General features: G+C 37.3%; 3 protein-coding genes across 3 annotated transcripts in view; 1 reads left to right on the forward strand and 2 right to left on the reverse strand.

Moving 5' to 3' along the window:
• Positions 1-478, reverse strand: part of LOC104777360 (RING-H2 finger protein ATL58-like) — an 8580-nt gene extending 8102 nt beyond the window's left edge. The window contains exon 1 of the mRNA XM_010501597.2: positions 201-478. The gene's annotated coding sequence lies outside the window, so the exon portion shown is untranslated. The remainder of the gene's footprint in view (positions 1-200) is intronic.
• Positions 1012-2696, reverse strand: LOC104777362. Its single transcript, XM_010501599.2, has 5 exons — positions 2527-2696; positions 2180-2250; positions 1966-2071; positions 1678-1810; positions 1012-1414 (listed from the first exon to the last, which is right to left on the reverse strand). Exons 1-5 carry the CDS (start codon positions 2601-2603, stop codon positions 1274-1276), a joined length of 528 nt encoding a protein of 175 aa, XP_010499901.1. The 5' UTR covers positions 2604-2696; the 3' UTR covers positions 1012-1273.
• LOC104777363 lies at positions 2907-5464 on the forward strand. Its single transcript, XM_019241849.1, has 11 exons — positions 2907-2973; positions 3070-3149; positions 3240-3326; positions 3727-3860; positions 4040-4098; positions 4183-4237; positions 4322-4369; positions 4481-4585; positions 4762-4809; positions 4924-5043; positions 5131-5464. Exons 2-11 carry the CDS (start codon positions 3101-3103, stop codon positions 5188-5190), a joined length of 765 nt encoding a protein of 254 aa, XP_019097394.1. The 5' UTR covers positions 2907-2973; positions 3070-3100; the 3' UTR covers positions 5191-5464.

Raw genomic sequence — 22527 nt, forward strand, 5'->3', positions numbered from 1 at the left:
AAAGTAGTTCGCATTCCGAGAGAAGACAAATCGGAGCTACCACGACGAAGGTAGATCAAGTAGAACAAGAAGAGAATAATAAATGTGAAGCAGATTGGTACAGAAAAGATGAATGCTTGATAAAGTTTAAGCTCCGGCGAGTTCGTACCGGCTGATGATGAACTGTAGTTTTCCGGGTTTGAGTTGCTGTAAGACATCACCACACCACAGAGTGACAGACCACACCACACCACACCACACCACAGAGTTCACAAAATACACAAACAAAGACTTAAATCCCAAAAAGTCACTTCCTTTGAATGAAGAAGAAACGAGAGAGATCGTCAGATCGGGAGTTATATTAAAGAAAAAAAAATACAATAATGGTAATAATGTGTATATGTAATTTATGTCTGTGTGAGATAGAAAGAGAGATGTGCCAGAGGTTTCAGGTGAAGCATTTTAGCTTTTCAGTATAGGGCAACTGTCTGTTTCCTTCTTCATTTATGATTATTTTTCTAATGGGAAAATTAGATTAAAAATAAAATAAAATTTAGGGGCATTCATTAATAATGAAAGTTTTATGATTATGAAATGTTAGATAACTTTTCCCGTAGATTCTGGCCGAACAAGCAAAACAAGAAAAAACAAGAGGAGGGAAAACGTTACACACTTTACACCGATCATAATCGACAAATCCTTCGTTTTTGGGATTTAGCCAAAGCCATCACCAAGTTGTCAACTTCAGGTTCTTTGATTGTACTGCTTTGTAAACCATATGGAGACACGTACGAGAATGATTTTGTTTTTTTTCCTTTTCTTGGTGTCGTTCTTTAGATTCATAAATTTTATTTGGAAAATTATAGTCCTTAATACTTATCCATAAACAAGAACAAAGACTTGATATGGCATGTTACACCTATACAGTAATATGTAGTGTAATACTCTCTCACATGGACTTGGCTAATTTAAAGGTATCTTTTGCTTATCTATAAAAGATTCATCTGCCTTCTCAATCTATTTGCTTATATATAAAAGATTCATCTGCCTTCTCAATATATATATATATATATATTCATACATGAACATCACTTATCTTACTATATTCCCCACACTTACATTCTCCCCCTTAAGAAGGCCTATACTATTTCAGATATAGTTCCAAACATTGTAATTTACAGAGAGGCTTATTGTTATAGATAACTCAAACTCCGAACCTCAACATCGGCATAGCAGAACACAAGGTCATAGAATCTCCAACGTTCTGCTTTGTAGAAACCAAGAACTGTTTGATTTAAGCGATCCTTTCTTTTGTTGGTGTCTTTGTAGTTGGACCATCAGAGCTGAATTTGCGGACAAGGACTTTGAAACACGGCAGAAACACGATGTATAGTGCAACGATTACAAATGGAGCCGCTATGAGCCACCCTAGTAGCTGCGAAAATAAGTTCATGTTTAAGCAGGTTATATATGACAACCTGGAACCAACTTTGCCATAGAAGTATATACCGATGAGGAAAACCAACAACATCTTTTAGATTTGAGAACACTAACAAATGACAACACGATGAGTAAAAATCCCACTTGTAAGCTACTGAAGCTACAGGATTGTAATAGATTTGGGCAGGAAATGCGATGAGCAGCTTTGCATAATATTACCAAAATCTATACCACTAAGCTAATATTGGAGAACCTTACCGCATTGCCGATGCTTAAGAAAACATCTCGGGAAGCTTGGCCTGTCAACACCTTCTTTAGAGCATCAGATGTTAAAGGAAAATGAGGTCCACCGATAATTTGTTCACCAAGCCGTAAGAAAGGCACCACAAGACTTCAATGTGACACACATAGCCAAAAACAAAACTACACATAAGTAGTCAGTTCGATACTAGAAGATCAATAAAACACTTTGTTTTGTGTTGTCTCTTTATATTGGTTCAAAAGCCGTAACTTCGAAGGAATCTTAAGTAGAAAATAAATGGCTACCTTAGTTCTATTGGAGTAGCAATGAAATTAGCCAACATCACAGTTGGAGCATGACAAAGAGATCCAAGCGATGCAATAGCCAGGCCACATAGCAACACAGTAACACCTATCAAAACACAAATATCTCTCTTGAATGAAATACATTTAGAGATCACAAACACTAAAATCTTCGATGAACAACTATTCGAGAAACGAAAGTGGCACGAGAACTCACCACAGATTGGAAATACTCCCATGGTAATCCCCAATGCTGCTGAGAACGCCAGCTGCTTTGGCTCAGCACCTCTAAAAGGGTACACAAATAAAAAAATTTGGTTCACTTTACACAACAACACAGAACATGGAAAATACATCTGAGTCTTTTATAAGCTACATGGTTACACATAACTGTTCAAACACAAGTCAAGAAGTTAAAAAACAAGTCATATCTACTTGATTCCACAAGAAATAGGAAATGGGTATCAAAATAAACAACATCGACTAGCAAGTAAACAACTTTATAACACACAGTAAAAGGATTCATAACAACAAAATATGAAGAGAGCCACATAATTAAAGAACCTTCGCAAGATCTGGACAAGTGGTTCACTGATCTTCTTATTGAACCAAACTTTCAAACTAAATTTCGAATTCGCCATGATATAAGTTCTCAGCAAGTTAACAAATTTAGAAACGAACAAGTTATTGAATCAAGACTCGAATGGAAAATTTTCACTGAAACCTGAAGAAATCTCGAAATGGGGGGTTTTTCTCTTATCTCTTTACCGCTCTACGGAACCCGAACCGAGTTCGGGTAAACGGGTCAAAACAACCATAATGGGCTTTTTGTGTTTAAAATTGGGCTTACTAAAGTCCAAATCACTAAACCGGGTTGACCCGATCGTTATTTCATCATTCTAGTCTCTAGATATAACACTATTTTAGTATTTTGTCGTTTCCCCGCTACCGCTACCGCTAGTTTCAATTTATTTCGCCATTTTGAAATTAAGCTGAAGGTGAAGAGCTCGGGTAAAGCTTTTTTTTTCTCTGATCTTCGGATCTGATTTAGAGTCTTCTGTAAATTTTCGTGAGCTTATCCGATTTGAATCGTGTTTGATTGATTAGGTCAGAATTTGAAATCGGAGAAGAAGAAGAGATGGAGGAGTATCTACAGTATATGAAGACTCTCCGGTCTCAAATGACTGGTAACAAACTTCATCTCCGCTTCTGATTTTTTCCGATTTTAGCTGAAATTTCATCTGACAATTCGTTTTCATGGATTCGATTGAGGTTAGATGTGGAGGATCATGCGGCGAAGGTCTCCGTCGAGGAACAGACGCAGGTTACCACAATCAGTACCTTGGAGAAAGATCTCGCTCATGGTTAGCTTCTCTCTTTCTCTCTCTCTCTCTCTCGCAACGCTTTTGGATTTCAGAAATTTCCGTTGATATGGACGAACAATAGTTATCGTACGGCAGATGCTATATTAGGTCATGATGATCTTCGTTTAGATTGGTGCTAATTTGGTTTGGAAATCCATAGATTGCGAGCGTGTGCTTCACTCTTGCTGTGTTTTCTGTGTAGCTCTATCATTGATGTGTTTGCTCAGATTTGGGTTTTTGTGATGTGTAAGTTGATTTTGGCTGTTTTGTGGTCAAACTATTAAGTATCAGAGTAGCAGTCCTTTGTTTAAATTGGTTCAATTCTGGATCTGCACTTTGTACACAGCTCTTTATATGAGATGTTTTGATATTTTCCTAATTTTTGTATCACTGTTTGAAGCATTGTCTGAGACGAAGAGACTAAAAGAAGAGACGGAGCAGAAGACGAGGGCCAAAGGAGAAATATGCTCTCACATACTTGAAAAGCAGAGAAAGATTTCGTCCATGGAATCTGATTCAACAAATCTTGCGCAGGTAAGTTAAAACTCTTATGGAAGCCATGAATATGTCTTGTAGAAGCAGAAAGATGGAATCATATTATATAGGCCTAGTTGTGCTTTAGTTTGTTACACTGTTATCTGCTAGACAGTTTGGTTAATTTTGTGTGCTGTTATCCTGTGTTATCCTGAGCGAACTGTTATCCTGTGTTGTAGAGTTTGGAGCTTATTCTACAAGAACGAGACAGTATATCTGCCAAACTTGTATCGAAACGGTAATTTGAAGAACATCTCGCTAGAACTGGATTGTGGTTCTGGAATGACCTGAAGACTGTCAGTTTCATTGTTTCTAATTGCAGGTCTAACTATGTGAAGACGGCAGAAGAAGCTATAACCAAACTAGAGGAGCAAAAGGTTTTGCTATTTGCGTCTTCTTTCATGTGATGTTATTCACTGTTTACAAACACAGTAATCTTTCTGTTTTCGCATTTTGGCCAGGGATGGTTTATCTCCCATATGAGTAATAAAACTGGTCAACAAGGGCAGGTTCGTTCTTCTATGAAGCCTGTAATGCTTAGTAAAAGACACTTCCAGTACTTGCATAGTAACTGATGCTAGGATTTCTTATCACTTTCTTGTCGATTCTTGATACTTTAGAAAAACGAAACAAGGAATATCCTGATGGAACTATCAGAATCTGCTAGAGCAAAGCTTGATCAGGCAAAGCAGATGAGATCCAACCTTACTAAGGAAAATTCGAAGGTTATTAGTTACTACAGATGGACTTTTTTGTTTTACTATTGGTGGTTTTGGTGGCACTTTATATTTGTGATGTGTTGTTTCCTATTTATAAACTTAGCTACTTTTGCTCTTCCAGTATTTTGAGTACACTCTGCGTCTCTTTGAGCACTTTTATGAATGATATAACTTCATTTCAGATCAAGCTATCAATTGAGCATGTGAAGCACAAGATTAATGAGTATAAGGTAATTACTCTCTGTAATCTTTTCTTGCACTGTGATGTTGCATGAGTTCAGTCGTGTAAGATTTCTTTCCGGCACCTGATACTATACTATTTTTGTAATTTGTGAACAATGCAGCCAGAGTTAATGTCGGTGGATATTAAGGTTCTAGAAGAGGAATACACAGCTCTCTTGTCAGATGAGTCTGGAGAGGCAGAGTATCTGAGTTCGCTGCAGAGTCAGGCTAAGAAACTGAAGGTGATTAGGGTGACATTGATTTAATGATTTATATTGGCTTGATTTGATTACTGACTATATGATCATGACCACCTCCTCTTGGTGCAGGGAATTTCTTACATTGCTAAATGTGGTTGTGGAGAAGAATATAGTGTTGGTCTAGATTAGGCCAGAGTTATTATATACATGCACTATCACCATTCAAGCATCTGTCGAACTAGTATCTGAATATGTGAACAAATCAAGAACCAAAAGTAGCTTTATGTGCTAGTTCTTTCGAATATGTGCTTCTACAGGATGGGTTAATTGTTTAGTTTGTAGAGAGATCCAACTAGCATGCTGTCTTGTTGCAGTATTATAATGTCTTTCAGTTTCAGGCTCTCCATATGCATGAGATCTTAAGCCTTTTAAGACATAATAATAAATGAGATGTTGAGCGTGTGTTATTATTCTTAACAACTTTATACATAAATTTATTAATATTAATTAATTCTAAGCTTTATTAATATTAATTTATTATTAATTAATATTAATTCATAATTTTATTAATATTAATTAAGTATATTTTATATATTAGAATTTTTTTAATTGAAATGCATGTGGGTTATCTGCGCATCTCACGAATTCAAGTGGGACGGATGCAAAGACATTTAAACTTGTTGTTGGATGGCTTAGCGGACAGGTTTGACCCGGTTAACAATTTTATTTAAATTATCTGTTTCATAAAATTTTAGTTTTTTTGCGGTTTTTATCTGATAATTCAATATTTTGATAGAAATCTAACTGATCACTAATTCGGTTCACATTGAAGCCAGATCTGTCATCATGTCAATCTAAAATTTACCATGAATCGATAACTATTTTAAAATTTTATAAATTTGATGAAATAAGTTTGAATTATAAATACTATACTAAATAAATATATTTATAAATGTAATATCTCAAGCAAATATTTCACCCCACAGTACCGCCACAGTCCTCTTTTCTCGAGTTTTCTGGAACTGAGCTTCTTCCTTCCACCGAGCCTCTGACCAGGATGACGCCTCTGCCAGAGTCCTCTTTCTTTGATTTTTCTGGAGCTGAGCGTTTTCCTATCACATCGAGCTCTTCCACCCAGTCTCCGACCATGATCCCTACTCAGTCTACGTCAATGACGACTCATGTGCCTCCAAAGCTTAGTGAGGAGGGTACGATTACTTTACCTATCTTGTTCAAAGCTTAGTGTAAGGATCTCTTTACATATATATATAAGATGACGTTTCTGAATATTTTGTGGGCTTGTGTGACTGAAATTGAAAAAAATATTATAAGACACGATCTAATATTGTTGTTACTCTTTTCTTCTTTCTTTCTTTTCACCTACTGCTGCAAAAAAGTAGGTCTCAAGGAATACATTGAGGAGCTTGCTAAAGACTTGACTGATCGTATTGTGGACAAGGAGTATAATGAAATCTTTAGGGAATTGACTCAGCCTCCAAAGCTTAGTGAGGAGGCTAAGCCTATCTTGTTATAAGTTGTTAATGCAGGAATGATCTGTTAAGTTTTGCTTACTTCATTGACACTTTGCAGAGAAACGCAAAGAGAATACTGCTAAGCACTTGGCTTATTTGAAAGATGAGTGTAAGGATCTCTTTACGAATCTATATATAATAGCAAACTCACTTTTGGGGGTCAACTTTAATCTAACGGATGAGATTGTTTCTATTATCTCATCTAACGGTTTAAAATTATTGATTATCTCAATAGTTGCAAGTTTTTTTTTCAATAATCGTGTTTATTCGTCGTACCCCCATCTTTTAAAAATTGCACATTTTAAACCCTTTGTTAATGATCTCAAAAGTTGCAATGTTCCGGTCCAACAATTGTGTTTTTTCGTTGCACCCCCAACTTTCCATGTTGGCACTGTTAGTTTTCACACCCTTTTGTTTTATACCTCTTTGTTGATATAAAGTTGCAATGTTTTGATCCAACAATTGTGTTTCTTCGTTGTACCCCTAGCTTTCAATGGTTGCACTTGTTAGTTTTCGCACTTTTTTGTTTCACACCTTTTTGTTTCACACCTCTTTCTTTTCACACTCTTTTTTTTTCTTTTTTTTATATGCAGATTTTTATGAACTTTGAAAAGCGTTTTTGTTCTTTGAGTATGATTAATGATCTCACCCTTTGTTAATGATCTCAAAAGTTTCAAAGACTCGATCCAACAATTATGTTTCTTTGTCGCACCCCCAACTTTCCATGTAGGCACCCATTAGTTTTCACACCTTTTTGTTTTACACATCTTTGTTTATATAAAGTTGCAGTGTTTTGATCCAATAATTGTGTTTCTTCGTTGTACCCCTTGACTTCAATGTTTGTACTTGTTAGTTTTTGCATCTTTTTGTTTCACACCTTTTTGTTTCACACGTCTTTATTTTCATATTTTTGCATCTTTTTGTCGTACCCCCATCTTCAAAAATCGCACCTATTAGTTTTTCACATTTTTTTACCCTTCTATGTTTTACACCTTTATATTTTACACCTCTTTGTTTATTATATATAAACTTTTATGGAATACAAAAACAAGTTTCGAATTTATTGTTTTCTGAGTATTTTTTATACTTACAAGTTAATAAATAAAATCATAGATTTATATGTTTATATATTATAGCAAACTCACTTTTAGGGGTCAATTTAAATATAACTGATGAGATTATTTTTATTATCTCATCTAACTGTTTAGATTTGTTAATGATCTTAAAAGTTGCAATATTTTGATCCAACAATTGTGTTTCTTCGTCGTACTCCCAGCTTTCAATGTTCACATTTGTTATTTTTCGCACATTTTTGTTTCACACCTCTTTGTTTATATATATCTATATATATTTTTTATGGACCTTGAAAAGAGTTTTTGTTATTTGACTATTGTTTAATACCTCCAAATTTGAAAATTCTGGATATTATTTTCTTTCAATTTATTAATCAACATTAATTCACTCATCTTTGTTAAAAAAATTGGATTGTTTTAATTATTGATTCATTCATCTAACTTTTGTTTGGTGTCGTTTTCCATCTAACTGTATTGATCATCTCTTTCAAGTATTAATTTAGGTAATTAATTGTGATTTCTAATTTTTCATAGATTTATCTTTTTAGTCAATTTGGTTGGTTGCAGTTGCAGCTATGAGCTTTTTCTCCCTGATTCTCTTATTATTTTTTATAAAGTTTGATAAAATAATTATTTAAATTTTATTCTATGTGAATATATTTCAAAATTGATTATCTGAGTATGATTTGGTAAACCTAAATTTATATATCTTTAACATTATTCTCTTATTGTCACTGAATCGATTTTTCATTTTTATGTATATAACAAATATTTTATTTAACTAATTTGGTTAATTCATCTTAGTCATTATTTATGACTTTTATATTATACAATTAAAAAATTACCAAAAAAATTTCACTCAAAATGTGAAATTAACAATGTAAATTATTTCAAGTTTTCACTTTTCCGTGTGTAACGCACGGGCCGACATTCTAGTATATATAAAAGATGACTTATTTGAATATTTGTGGGCTTGTTTGACTGAATTTGAAAAAAAAATTATAAGACACAATCTAATACTTGTTGTTACTCTTTTCTTTCTTTCTTTCTTTTCAGCTACTGCTGCAAAAAAAGTAGGTCTCAAGGACTGCATTGAGGAGCTTGCTAAAGACCTGACTGATCGTATTGTGGAAGAGGAGTATGATGAAATCTTTAGGGAAATGACCCTGCCTCCAAAGCTTAGCGAGGAGGGTAAGCTTTTTAACTTTACTTTACCTATCTTGTTCTAAGTTGTTAATGTATTCATTGTAGTGATCCTCACCAAGGGCAAAAATCCCAAAATAAAAATTTGAGGAAATGACTCGGGGAAGACTTAAAAAGAAAGAAGAAGTAAAACAAAGAAGAACGACCGGAAGAAGTCCGGGGAAATATTCGTGAGTCGGAGAATGGCCGAGCCAAGACTGGAGTGACCGGAGGTGCGATCGAGGCCTTAAGACCAATAAAAAATTAACGGTTTATGTGGAAATGGCATCCGCGGAAGAGTCGGGTAAGTACCAGGGAGGAGTATCGAGACGTCCAAGAGATGTCTGGGTAATGTCCGAGAAAAGATCAAGATGTCCGAGAAAAATCGAGATGTCCGAGAGATGGTCGAGGAGATTGTGAGAAGTCCGGACATGATCGAGAAAACTGTCCGAGAGACCGAGAGAAGCTGTCCGAGTACTGCTGGGAAGCGTCGAAGACGACGGACGAAGGATTGAATTTTTCGGGAAAACTTTTATTTCCTTAAAATTTCGACCAATCAAATTTCATGCACAAATAATATGGAGATAGTGGAGATTAAATTAATCAAATGGAGATTAGTGGGAATTATTTAATCAACAGGTGATAGTGGAGCTTAGTGGAGGATTAAAGAATTCAAGGAAGAATTAGTGGAAATCAAGGTGGAAATTTGACATTCTCACAAGTGTTAAGCCATGCTCTAATAGAAACTAAGGAAGAGTGAGCACTCTTCATGTACTGGCCAATTCCACCGCCCAAACTCTCTTTAAATAGAGCTTCACTCTTCTCATTTTCGCTGAAGGCACAAAGGGGTAAGGCGAGAGAGATCAAGAGAGATTATCGAGAGAGAATGTCGAGAAAATATCGAGAAGAGGAAGTTGTTGCATCGAGAGAGAAAAGCGAGGAAGAAACCATCGAGAATAGACGGAGATTCTGTCGAAGAGTTCATCGAGAAAAGACGGATATCGTGTCGAAGAAATCATCGAAGAAGAACCGGTGATATTGTCGAGAGATCATCGAAGAAGAACCGGTGATAGTGTCGAGAAAGAGATCGAGTAAAGACGACGGTCGTGTCGGGAAAAGATCGAGAGCGAGACGCATTCTGACGCGAAGACTGTCTGATCCGTGGTGCGGTGAAGTCCGGTAATCATCGACGCGTGAAAGGTGAGTTCTGCGGTAATGCATGTAGATGCATGTAGAATCGGTTTAAATTGGATGCATGCGTAATATGGTAGGATTCATGCTAGTGAAATGTTTAAATGCACATCTAACATGAATCACCATGCGAATGAATTTGGATGCATTTTAAGTAAGATGGAACACTTAAAATTCGGTTAAGAGGATTGCATGCATGATTAAATTGGTAAAGTTCATTTGAATTATTATCGCATAAATTCGTGGGAGGTTAGCTTAAATGCTTAAACGAATTTTAAAGGATTTAATTGGTTAACTCAAATGAACTTGCATGCTTAATTGGACTAAGGGGATTTAAGAGATTAAATCATATGGCCTTGCATGCGTAATTTGGTCTTAAGGATTTAAGACGGCTAAATCAATTTGGTAGCATGCATATTAGAACTTGTTGCATTAATTTTGCTTAAGTTATTTAATATAGGTTGCATGCGTGTAGAATAATCTTAAGTTGCTTGAATTGTATTTCTTGCTCCTTGTTGATTATTACATGTCGTATTCTTGCGTGAATTCATGCTTGTTTGCTTGATTTATCACTGCTTGAATTATTGTGTGTTTTATTTTAGCTTAGCCTCCTGAATTTGTTTCTCGAGTCTTAACTAGAATAGTGTGTCGATCTTCTGTTCCAAATGCGGATGTCACACGTGAGTTCTCGACGACCACAAGCGCGGGACAATGTCACGGCTAGCTAGCTACTAGCATGACCGCTACATGACGATGTAGCATATTTGTGGGCTCATGCTGGTTACCTTTGTGGTTTCAGCATGAGAAAGGTTGTGGAACGGAACAGATTATCGAGGGCCCTTAGGTGAAGGAGTCTAGAGTATTTCAAGTGTTTCTTGTTTATTCTAGATTGTCCTTGCGAGTCGTGTATGAGTTAAGAGTCTAAAGTATTCTTTAGTCGTCTTTCGATGTGTATACCGAGTCTAGATCGCCGAGTCGAGTCGTATTGATCTAACCTCTCTCGCTTGTGTGTGGTTTAATTTGCTTCCGCTATTGTTTCTGTTGCGTTGCTTTGATTACTTGCTTTGATTACTCGCTTGCTTGCTTGTTTTCTTTGCTTGCCGGGGTAGTCAGGTTGGGGAAAGTAGAATCCTGTTTAAGAGAAAGGGGTACCCAGGCTCACTGAGTAATCTTAGATTACTCATGATATCTTTTTGTCTTGCAGGAAAGCCTAAGTGAGTCTAGAGCTGGAGCAAACATTAGGGTACCGGATAGGGTTTTTCTGTGTGCTTTGTAAAACCCTATATTTTCATAAGTGATTTATGATAAATTATCCGACTATCTTTATATATTGCTTTAATGATTTATTTTCAATGTAATAAACTATTGAAGTAATATATTCGGTTTTCGGGAAAAAGCATGGCAAGTTGGCAAATGGTACTCGGCCTTGTCCGGGTCAACACAACGCACCATGCCGCAAGGGTTGCAAAGCCTAAGTAGTCTCGGTTGCGGGTGGAATTGTGCTAGGGAGGACTGGTCGGGAATTCTGCAGCTTTCGTCCCTCGACTGGATCACCTTGGTACAGTTTCCATTGTAGCGTCTCGGCGCCGTCCGATGGCCTTCGTGGTCATAGAATGGTTTGGGGGCGTTACAACGGTGGTATCAGAGCGGTGTTTTTGAACCCGTGAGCACTTGTGCATTTCAAGGTTTTATCGAGTAAATGTGTCGCAAAAACACAAAACTTTTATCCGGTTGTTTGCTTATCTAGTGTTAAGTTGAACCTTAGAATGGACTAAGCATCTTACCTTGTTTCTTGTGGGTTTTAGATGTCTTCAGGTGATTCAGGTTGCGGGGATGGTTCAGGAGATGAGGGGTCGAGACATGAGGGTTGTAATCATCATAATGGGTATTTGTCGACGGAGTCAGAGAGTAGTCATGAACCAATAGATCCAAACACTTGGAGTGTGGATTGGCGATTGATCGGAGAAGGGGACAGTATGTCTATTGAGACCGATCCATCCGAGTGTCTAGATGAAACGGAGGAGGTAGAAGTGGATCAAGATGAGCAGACGGTTGTATTGGAAGTTGGTGAGCCGAGTCGTATCCAAGTTAGGATGGATGCGCAAGGAAAGTTTGAAACTATTCCTGTTGGAGATCATGGAGTGGCGGAGGTGAAACTCGCCGACAAGATACAGAAATTGCTGTTGGATCTTGTGGAGGGTCAGGGCGACGATATCAGTCCCGAGAATTATATGAGAGAGTACCCGGAGGCAATTGATAGAATCTTAGACTTCTTGACGGATGTGTACGTGCGGGAAGAAGAAGGTGCTGCTAGTGGTACGAGAGTTGTACCCGAGACCGGAGGCACTAGTGGGGAGCAAACTGCGGAGGAGAGACCAGAGACGGTTGCAAGAATTCTTCTAATGCTAAATGAGTTGCGCTCACCGGAGAGAGAGAACGAAGACGATGGAGAAGTTCTTGTGCCGGAAGCCAAGAAAGAAGAAAATTCAGCAGAAGGAAACTCTAAGACGAATGAACTAGCGACCAGAGAAGTGGAAGTAATCGACATTTTGTCGAGTGATGATGAGGGGATTCCAACTTTTGTAGTGGAACCAAGGAGAGACCAAGACCGAGAAGCTGCCGCGAGTGTGGAGCCTAGAGAAGATGTGAGCCCAAGGGCTAGTTCAAGCCGAGATGTGAGAAACCAAGGCGGACCAGATCAAGTAATGCCAGACCAAGTAGTATTGGACCAAATTGTTCCGAGACACAACAGTCCTATTCGAGCTATACCGTTGCAGATGGTGTTAGCTGATCAAGAGGAAGAACCAAGAGACTTAGAATGGGAGAGGGTGTTTGAGTTAAGAAGATTAAATCGAAGTCATGTAAGGTTCAAAGAAGGAGAGAGTAGTTCGAAGAGGCCAAAGATGACTTATCAGGAGTTTCAGTCAAGAGAGCAGCCGGACGCACAGTCTGTGACTTTTCAACCGAGAGGCCGATTGAGAATAAGAGGCACTGCCCAGAAGAGAGTGGTGTATCCGAACCAAGTCCACATGAGGAATCAACCTTATTGTGAGCTGTGCGAGGGAGTTGGACACTGGACCAGAAACTGTTGGAGGACGTCACTTAGACGCATGTTGTCACCCGAGAATGCGGAATGTGATTCGTGTGGAATGCGAGGGCATTTTACCTATCGCTGTCCGAATCCAGAACTTATGAGGCATTGGAGGCCTTGTGATACTTGTGGGATGCCGGGACACTTGAACAATCATTGTTGGAGAGCGAGACCAGATCGTCCATTGTTTCCAGAACCTAGCCGTTGTACCGAGTGTGGAAGAAGTAGGCATTTCCCTCCTAGCTGTCCGGACCGAGTTGTGCGAGAAAGATTGAACCCATCAAGCCAACTTGTGCATACGGGGGAGAACCCGTTAGACCGAGCTAGTCGAGATGTAGAAGACCCGATGAATCAAGCTGGAACCTCATTGTCTGCTGCCTCTACCTCAACCACATCTCCCGCTGAACCGCCACCTGATGAGCCAGCTAGGGAGTGTGTGTGCACTTGCAAAGCGTGTACTAGGCTCAGGAACCAGTAGAACTTTGGGGAGTAAGGGAAGTTTTTTTAGGGTTTAAGTGTAAGGGTTGGATAGTTTCTGTTTTGTTGTAAGCTTCTAGACCTAACCTTTGTTGTGTTTGTCTAGAATCCGAACCCTTAAGATTATCGGCTAAGTGGTGTAGAACCTCCGTATCTTTTGTAAAAGTACTTTGTGTTCTTTAGCCGTGTTTGTGTTGTTTGTGGTATTATTTAACTGCTTGCTAATCTTTGCTTGTTTGAATTACTTGCTTTGATTGTTGCTTGAGTTTTATAGGTTGCCTAGTTAATTATTTGCATAATTAGCTTGCACGCAATCGATGAGGATTCACGTAAGCCACCACAAAGCGCGATCAGACAAAAGAGAAGAAGCTCAAGAAAGTTCAAGAGAGTTCAACCAGGAAAGGGCAACCAGTTCAGTTAAAAAATAAAAAGAAGGAGAAGAGAAAAATGATGTAGGAGGATGAGGCAGATCCCAAGAAATCGAGAGAATAAAAGAGCGGTGCAAATCAAACGAAAGTGGCAAACGAAGTTAAGGAGGTCGAACCCAAATATGACCAAGAAAGTGCGAAAAGTAATGCGTGGTCCAAGAGTTAAGTGCAAAAGAGGATGCAAGAAGAAACCAGTAAGGATCTATCAAATCAAACCTGGTGGATGAGCAGAGAAGGCGTCAAAGTGTGGAAGCCATGGATGGCGAAGGAGATAAAGCATTATGGTGCTAAGTGGCGAGATAAGTGAGGTTTATCCAACCAAATCTCATAAGCGAAGGAGTTAGATGAAGTGTGGGAGACGACCAAGAAGTTTGGAGATGGAGACAAACATTGAAGTTGAAGAAGTCGATTGGTAGGAACCAAGATTATGTGATCAAGTCCATTGATCAAAATAAATAAAGTATATGGAAGTTCCAATATATGGAGATGAGACCAAGTAGGTCGGAGAAGGCATTATATCGAACCAGTGGCGTGGAGACTAAAAGAACCAGAGAAGAATTATTTTTATCGGACCAAGGTGTGGAGACCAAGAGAACCAACAGAGTAAAATTGTATGGAGTGCAAAACCAATGAAGGTGGAGAAGTCGTTAGCTTCTATCACGATCATTTGATCAAGTCCAATGATTAAATAAATCAAAGACATGGAGGTTATGAGATAAGAAGAGGGAAACCAAGAAGGACCGAAGGAGAAGCTATGTGAAATGTGAAACTAAAGGAATCAAAAGAAGTTAAAATCCCAAGGAATGTAAGGTTAAAGGAACCGGAGGAGCTGGAGGAGCAAAAAAATTTTGTTGTCAATATGGCCAACAGATGAGAGAATGCGAAGTCGTAGGATGAGCATATCAAGATGGTGGAGTGAACCAAGTTATAATACGGAGGAAAGAGAAGAGTCAGGAACAAGCTGAAGAAAGAGAAGCATTGAATCAAAGAAGTTAAGTAGTGGACAAGTCATGGTGCAACAAGGCAAAAGCCTTAGTATTTGAAAATCGTAAAGATTATGAGGAGCCAAGTGAATGCTGGAGATGAAGAAGCTTTTCCAAAAACATCAGCAAACGGTGGTATAAGTATGAAGTGAGACTATAGAGATGAAATAACTAAGGAAAGGAGGATTTCAATAAAGATATCGACGTGATGGTAATCACAAGGCAACGACACCTATGTTAAGGAGTATTGACATCACAAGGAGAGGAGGAGAAGGCATGAGAATTCGGGGACGAATTCTTATAAGGGGGGGGGGGAGAATGTAGTGACCCTCACCAAGGGCAAAAATCCCAAAATAAAAATTTGAGGAAATGACTCGGGGAAGACTTAAAAAGAAAAAAGAAGTAAAACAAAGAAGAACGACCGGAAGAAGTCCGGGGAAATATTTGTGAGTCGGAGAATGGCCGAGCCAAGACTGGAGTGACCGGAGGTGCGATCGAGGCCTTAAGACCAATAAAAAAATTAACGGTTTATGCGGAAATAGCATCCACGGAAGAGTCGGGTAAGTATCAGGGGGGAGTACCGAGACGTCCAAGAGATGTCCGGGTAATGTCCGAGAAAAGATCAAGATGTCCGAGAAAAATCGAGATGTCCGAGAGATGGTCGAGGAGATTGTGAGAAGTCCAGACATGATCGAGAAAACTGTCCGAGAGACCGAGAGAAGCTGTCCGAGTATTGCTGGGAAGCGTCGAAGACGACAAACGAAGGATCGAATTTTTCGGGAAAACTTTTATTTCCTTAAAATTTCGACCAATCAAATTTCATGCACAAATAATATGGAGATAGTGGAGATTAAATTAATCAAATGGAGATTAGTGGGAATTATTTAATCAAGAGGAGATAGTGGAGCTTAGTGGAGGATTAAAGAATTCAAAGAATAATTAGTGGAAATCAAGGTGGCAATTGGACATTCTCACAAGTGTTAAGCCATGCTCTAATAGAATCTAAGGAAGAGTGAGCACTCTTCATGTACTGGCCAATTCCACCGCCCAAACTCTCTTTAAATAGAGCTTCACTCTTCTCATTTTCGCTGAAGGCACAAAGGGGTAAGGCGAGAGAGATCAAGAGGGATTATCGAGAGAGATTGTCGAGAAAAGATCGAGAAGAGGAAGTTGTTGCATCCAGAGAGAAAAGCGAGGAAGAAACCATCGAGAATAGACGGAGATTCTGTCGAAGAGTTCATCGAGAAAAGACGGATATCGTGTCGAAGAAATCATCGAAGAAGAACCGGTGATATTGTCGAGAGATCATCGAAGAAGAACCGGTGATAGTGTCGAGAAAGAGATCGAGTAAAGACGACGGTCGTGTCAGGAAAAGATCGAGAGCGAGACGCATTCTGACGCGAAGACTGTCTGATCCGTGGTGCGGTGAAGTCCGATAATCATCGATGCGTGAAAGGTGAGTTCTGCGGTAATGCATGTAGATGCATGTAGAATCGGTTTAAATTGGATGCATGCGTAATATGGTAGGATTCATACTAGTGAAATGTTTAAAGGCACATCTAACATGAATCACTATATGAATGAATTTGGATGCTTTTTAAGTAAGATGGAACACTTAAAATTCGGTTAAGAGGATTGCATGCATGATTAAATTTGTAAAGTTCATTTGAATTATTATCGCATAAATTCGTGGGAGGTTAGCTTAAATGCTTAAACGAATTTTAAAGGATTTAATTGGTAACTCAAATGAACTTGCATGCTTAATTGGACTAAGGGGATTTAAGAGATTAAATCAAATGGCCTTGCATGCGTAATTTGGACTTAAGGATTTAAGACGGTTAAATCAATTTGGTAGCATGCATATTAGAACTTGTTGCATTAATTTAGCTTGAGTTGCTTAATATAGGTTGCATGCGTGTAGAATAATCTTAAGTTGCTTGAATTGTATTTCTTGCTCCTTGTTGATTATTGCATGTCGTATTCATGCGTGAATTCATGCTTGTTTGCTTGATTTATCACTGCTTGAATTATTGTGTGTTTTATTTTAGCTTAGCCTCTTGAATTTGTTTCGCGAGTCTTAGCTAGAATAGTGTGTCGATCTTCTGTTCCAAATGCGGATGTCACGCATGAGTTCTCGACGACCACTCGCGCGGGACAATGTCACGGCTAGCTAGCTACTAGCGTGACCGCTACATGACGATGTAGCATATTTGTGGGCTCATGCTGGTTACCTTTGTTGTTTCAGCATGAGAAAGGTTGTGGAACGGAACAGATTATCGAGGGCCCTTAGGTGAAAAGAGTCTAGGATATTTCAAGCGATCCTTGTTGTATTCTAGATGTCTTTGTGTGGTTGATAGGTGAAGGAGTCTAGAGTATTTCAAGTGTTTCTTGTTTATTCTAGATTGTCCTTGCGAGTCGTGTATGAGTTAAGAGTCTAAAGTGTTCTTTAGTCGTCTTTCGATGTGTATAGCGAGTCTAGATCGCCGAGTCGAGTCGTATTGATCTAACCTCTCTCGCTTGTGTGTGGTTTAATTTGCTTCCGCTATTGTTTCTATTGCGTTGCTTTGATTACATGCTTTGATTACTCGCTTGCTTGCTTGTTTTCTTTGCTTGCCGGGGTAGTCGGGTTGGGGAAAGTAGAATCCTGTTTAGGAGAAAGGGGTACCCAGGCTCACTGAGTAATCTTAGATTACTCATGATATCTTTTTGTCTTGCAGGAAAGCCTAAGTGAGTCTAGAGCTGGAGCAAACATTAGGGTACCGGATAGGGTTTTTCTGTGTTCTTTGTAAAATCCTATATTTTCATAAGTGTTTTATGATAAATTATCTGACTATCTTTATATATTGTTTTAATGATTTAGTTTCAATGTAATAAACTATTGAAGTAATATATTCGGTTTTCGGGAAAAAGCATGGCAAGTTTGCAAATGGTACTCGGCCTTGTCCAGGTCAACACAACGCACCAGGCCGCAAAGATTGCAAAGCCTAAGTAGTCTCGGTTGCGGGTGGAATTGTGCTAGGGAGGACCGGTCGGGAAGTCTGCAGCTTCCGTCCCTCGACTGGATCACTTTGGTACAGTTCCCATTGTAGCGTCTCGGCGCCGTCTGATGGCTTTCGTGGTCATAAAACGGTTGGGGGCGTTACATGCATGGTTTGTTTAATTTTGCTTACTTCATTGAAACTTTGCTGAGAAACGCAAAGAGAATATTGCTAAGCACTTGGCTTATCTGAAAGATGAGTGCAAAGATCTCTTTACGGATATATATAAGATGACTTATCTGAATATTTGTGGGCTTGTGTGACTGGATTTGAAAAGAAATTATAAGACACAATCTAATACTTGTTGTTACTATTCTCTTCTTTCTTTCTTTTCAGCTACTGCTGCAAAAAAGTAGATCTCAAGGCCTGCATTGAGGAGCTTTTTGAAGACTTGACTGATCGTATTGTGTAAGAGGAGTATGATGAAATCTTTAGGGAAATGACTCAGCCTCCAAAGCTTAGTGAGGAGGGTAAGAATTTTAACTTTACTTTACCTATCTTGTTCTAAGTTGTTAATGCATGCATGGTTTGTTTAATTTTGCTTACTTCATTGACACTTTGAAGAGAAACACAAAGAGAATATTGCTAAGCATTTGGCGTATCTGAAAAATGAGTGTAAGGATCTCTTTACGGATATATTAAAGATGACTTATTTGAATATTTGTTGGCTTGTGTAACTGAATTTGAACAAAAAAAATTTTAAGACACAATTTAATACCTGTTGTTACTCTTTTCTTCTTTCTTTCTTTTCAGCTATTGCTATACAAAAAGTAGGTCTCAAGGACTGCATTGAGGAGTTTGCTGAAGACTTGACTTATCGTATTGTGGACGAGGAGTATGATGACTTCTTTAGAAATTGACTCAGCCTGCAAAGTTTAGTGAGGAAGGTAAGAATTTTAACTTTACTTTACCTATCTTGTTCTAAGTTATTAATGCATGCATGGTTTGTTTAATTTTGCTTACTTCATTGACACTTTGCAGAGAAACGCAACGCAAAGAGAATATTGCTAAGCACTTGGCGTATCTGAAAAATGAGTGTTAGGATCTCTTTAGATATAAGATGACGTATTTGAATATTTGTGGGCTTGTGTTACTGAATTTGAAAAAAAATTATAAGACACAATCTAATAATTGTCGTTACTCTTTTTTTTTTTTTTTTTTTTTTTTTTTTCACTTTTCATACNTAGGTCTCAAAGACTGCATTGAAGAGCTTGTTGAAGACTTGATTGATCGTATTGTGGACGAGGAGTATGATGAAATCTTTAGGGAAATGAATGGTATAATCTATAGTAATTTATTAGTATTTACTCCCTCAATATTACAATAGATGATCATTTAGGATCCTCACATAAATTAAAAAAAACATTTAATGTTTAGTTATAAGTGCAATATTTATTAATAATAGCCTATTTTTATAATTATTAACCAATAGTAATTTATCAAAATTTTAAATTTTCATTGAATGATTCTTGAAATTTACAAATTTTTAGCATTAATTGAAAAAAGTGTACAGAAAATCAATTTTTATGATATAAGAAAAATCATAGAAAATCTTAATGATACAGAAGTCGTATGTTTTATCTCATATGAATAAAAAAAATGGAATAAAGTCTAATAGTTTTGTTTTGTCTTTTCCCTGGGTGAATCGATCATTAAAAACATATAGAGGCTGGCTTTCACGTATATACTAGTATATGGTAAGAATAAGATGCATGATTATATTGGAAAAAGATGCTTATAGTACACGATAATATATGTTGAAATCTATACTATCAATTGGGGAGTACAAAACAAGAAAAAAAAAAAAAAACTTTACAAAAAATTCCATATATTACCCTTACACCGAAAGAAAGGAAGAACAGAAAAAAAAAAAACAAATTAAGGTCAAATAGGTAATCGAATGTGTAGATGGGACGCGGATCCCAAGTGTTTGGCCATAACCTTATTCGGATCTTAGATATATTAGATGTATCCAAACACTCGCTAGCAGAAATCAAATCTAAACGGCATAATATTCAATACCTACCATATAAGTTCTGTTACTAATTAATCAGCGAATATATATAAAACAGTTTTAGACAACTTACCATACGTAATAAACGGCGGCATTTTAAATAATTACCATTTTTGTTCGTCATTTAATATGATAAAGATCAGCCAATCTTAACAATACCGATTTCTACACCTTACCATTAATAATATCAATTATATCAAATAAAATCGGAAACTATTTTAATGCAATCCCTGATCATCCTCTCTCATATCAGATCAAACCGAAAATAAAGTCAAAACATTAACTGAAAATCTTTGATATAATATTACTAAATTATATTAACCTTCTAAAATCAAAACTAAATATTCGTATTTTTTAATTTTTAGCAACTATCCCGAATCTTTAGTAAAGAAAATAACTAATGTATCTTATCACTAATATCTAATAAGCATATTCTAGAATTTATCATTTCCCGAAAACGTCTCTATTAGTTATATAAATACAAACCTCGATGAACAAACTTAATACTCAATATTTTAGATCTATCAGCTAATTTTGTCTTCAAGGCTGCTAATCGTGGGTGAAGAAAGCTAGCTAACATCAAGACTTCAAAACGAGTTGGAAAAGTAAGGTGAAATCGTCGATAGTGTACAAGGTACAACATAGATGGGAGGGACTAAATTATTGTTTTCTTATTTGTTTGTATCTTATAGGAACTACTACATAATCAAACTTGCCAAAAAGAATGGTTTTGAAGGATGTTACAAACATACCTGGTCTTGCCAAACATGGTCGAGAAGCACCATCGATCAAGAGAAAGTGATTACAAGGAACTGAAAACAATGTGATCTTCCTTAAACAACAAATAAGGTTATAGTTAGTTATGGCATTACAAAGTTATTTGATCTATATTCTAATCATCAAAGTAACACACATTTGTTGATATAATGAAGCAGGATTTGCTGCAAATCCAGCTTAACATCTTTACAAGAATCAAGTGATGTTATCTTCGTGCTTGCTCATCCATTAATCCGACTAAACGAAGACAAACTCATGGAATCTCTACACAATATAGTCCTCCATCTATTAATAGCAAACAAGGTAAAAATGATTTGAATAGATATTGAGTAATTGTTGTATACTATCTATACATTACTGTTTCTATAGTTATCTAATCATGCATTAGAACTAATATCAAGTTGATTCTCAGGTGTAGCTTCAATGTAAAATCTTTTGTACAACATATAGACAAAACAACAATCCGAATATTATTACTTAAGTCAAAGCTATTTTAACTAATAACAACCATTACAATAAGATCTTATGACAACTTTTAAAAATTTAAAAATGAAGTCAATTCGAAGAGTTTAACATTATTATGTCATTTTGCACTCCATCAATTCCATTAAAACTCAAGGCAATTAACGATATAACTATTGGGGATTGGACATGTGTTTAATTAATAATATAGAAACACATCAATGTTTCGGAGTAGAAAAACTGAAAGACAATTTACCTTGCTTTATTTTATTTTTTGTAATTAAAGGATCAGAGGCCTCCAAATATTGTACACATGCTAGAGGATGACAAGTCAAAGCGGTGGATCAAAAGAGATGTCAGTTTTGTATAGCCATCGACAAAGCGGATCAGATCAAGAACATGAAGCTGGATTGCAAAGAGAAATCGGGTTAAAGGAGTAAGCAGTGCGAGAAGAAGCTAAGTATAGCGCATGTCGATTTGAATTCTCTTGAGATGAGGCAAGGGTAACTTGGCCGTCTTCCGAAGTGAAGTCGCCGGAGAGGAGAGACCATACGAGATTGTTTCTTGGGGACTGATTCCCACGAGGAATGCATCGGATCTCGAATCGGTAACGGAGGAGATTCCTGAGATGGCGGCGACAATAATGGTAGGTGTCGTGGTGGATTTATAATGGTGAGGAGTAGACGATGAGGGCATCGAGGACAGAGAAGGTGAGCCACCGAGAGGTTTGACAGAGGAGAAGTCAATGATAATTGAGATGGTGAAGAGAGTGAGAAATGACCATCGTGACTCTGTGAATAACAAAGAAGAAACTAGTAGTAGAAGAAGAGCTACAGGGAGAGGAAATGTGACGTTACGTTTAGTCACTTAACACGAAAAACGCTTTTGTGCCAATATGCAAAATAGGCCAACATAAATGGGTTTCGTAAAATGTGATTTAAGTTTAGGTTCAAACAATTATTGAGTAATCCATTCCATTTTTACTATTAAACTTTTATATATAACTTTATGTATTTTATAATTTTTTCTTATATTTTCATAACCTAAAGTGTCTATGATATTTTAAGATACATATCTTATTAAGAAAATTCAAAGCAATAAAGACAGAATGAGACATGTACACTTCTTTTATGTGTTTCGCGGGACGGGTTTTCTACGGTAAAAAATATCAAAACGATTATAAGGCAGGCCTAACGAGATAAATTTATCCAACCACACAATTTAAGTCATCCGATTTGATAAGTTTTAATTAATCTTTTTGGCGGATTTTATCAGGTG

The sequence above is a fragment of the Camelina sativa genome, chromosome 3 (genome assembly GCF_000633955.1).
Source record: "Camelina sativa cultivar DH55 chromosome 3, Cs, whole genome shotgun sequence".
In the NCBI taxonomy this organism is placed as follows: domain Eukaryota; kingdom Viridiplantae; phylum Streptophyta; class Magnoliopsida; order Brassicales; family Brassicaceae; genus Camelina; species Camelina sativa.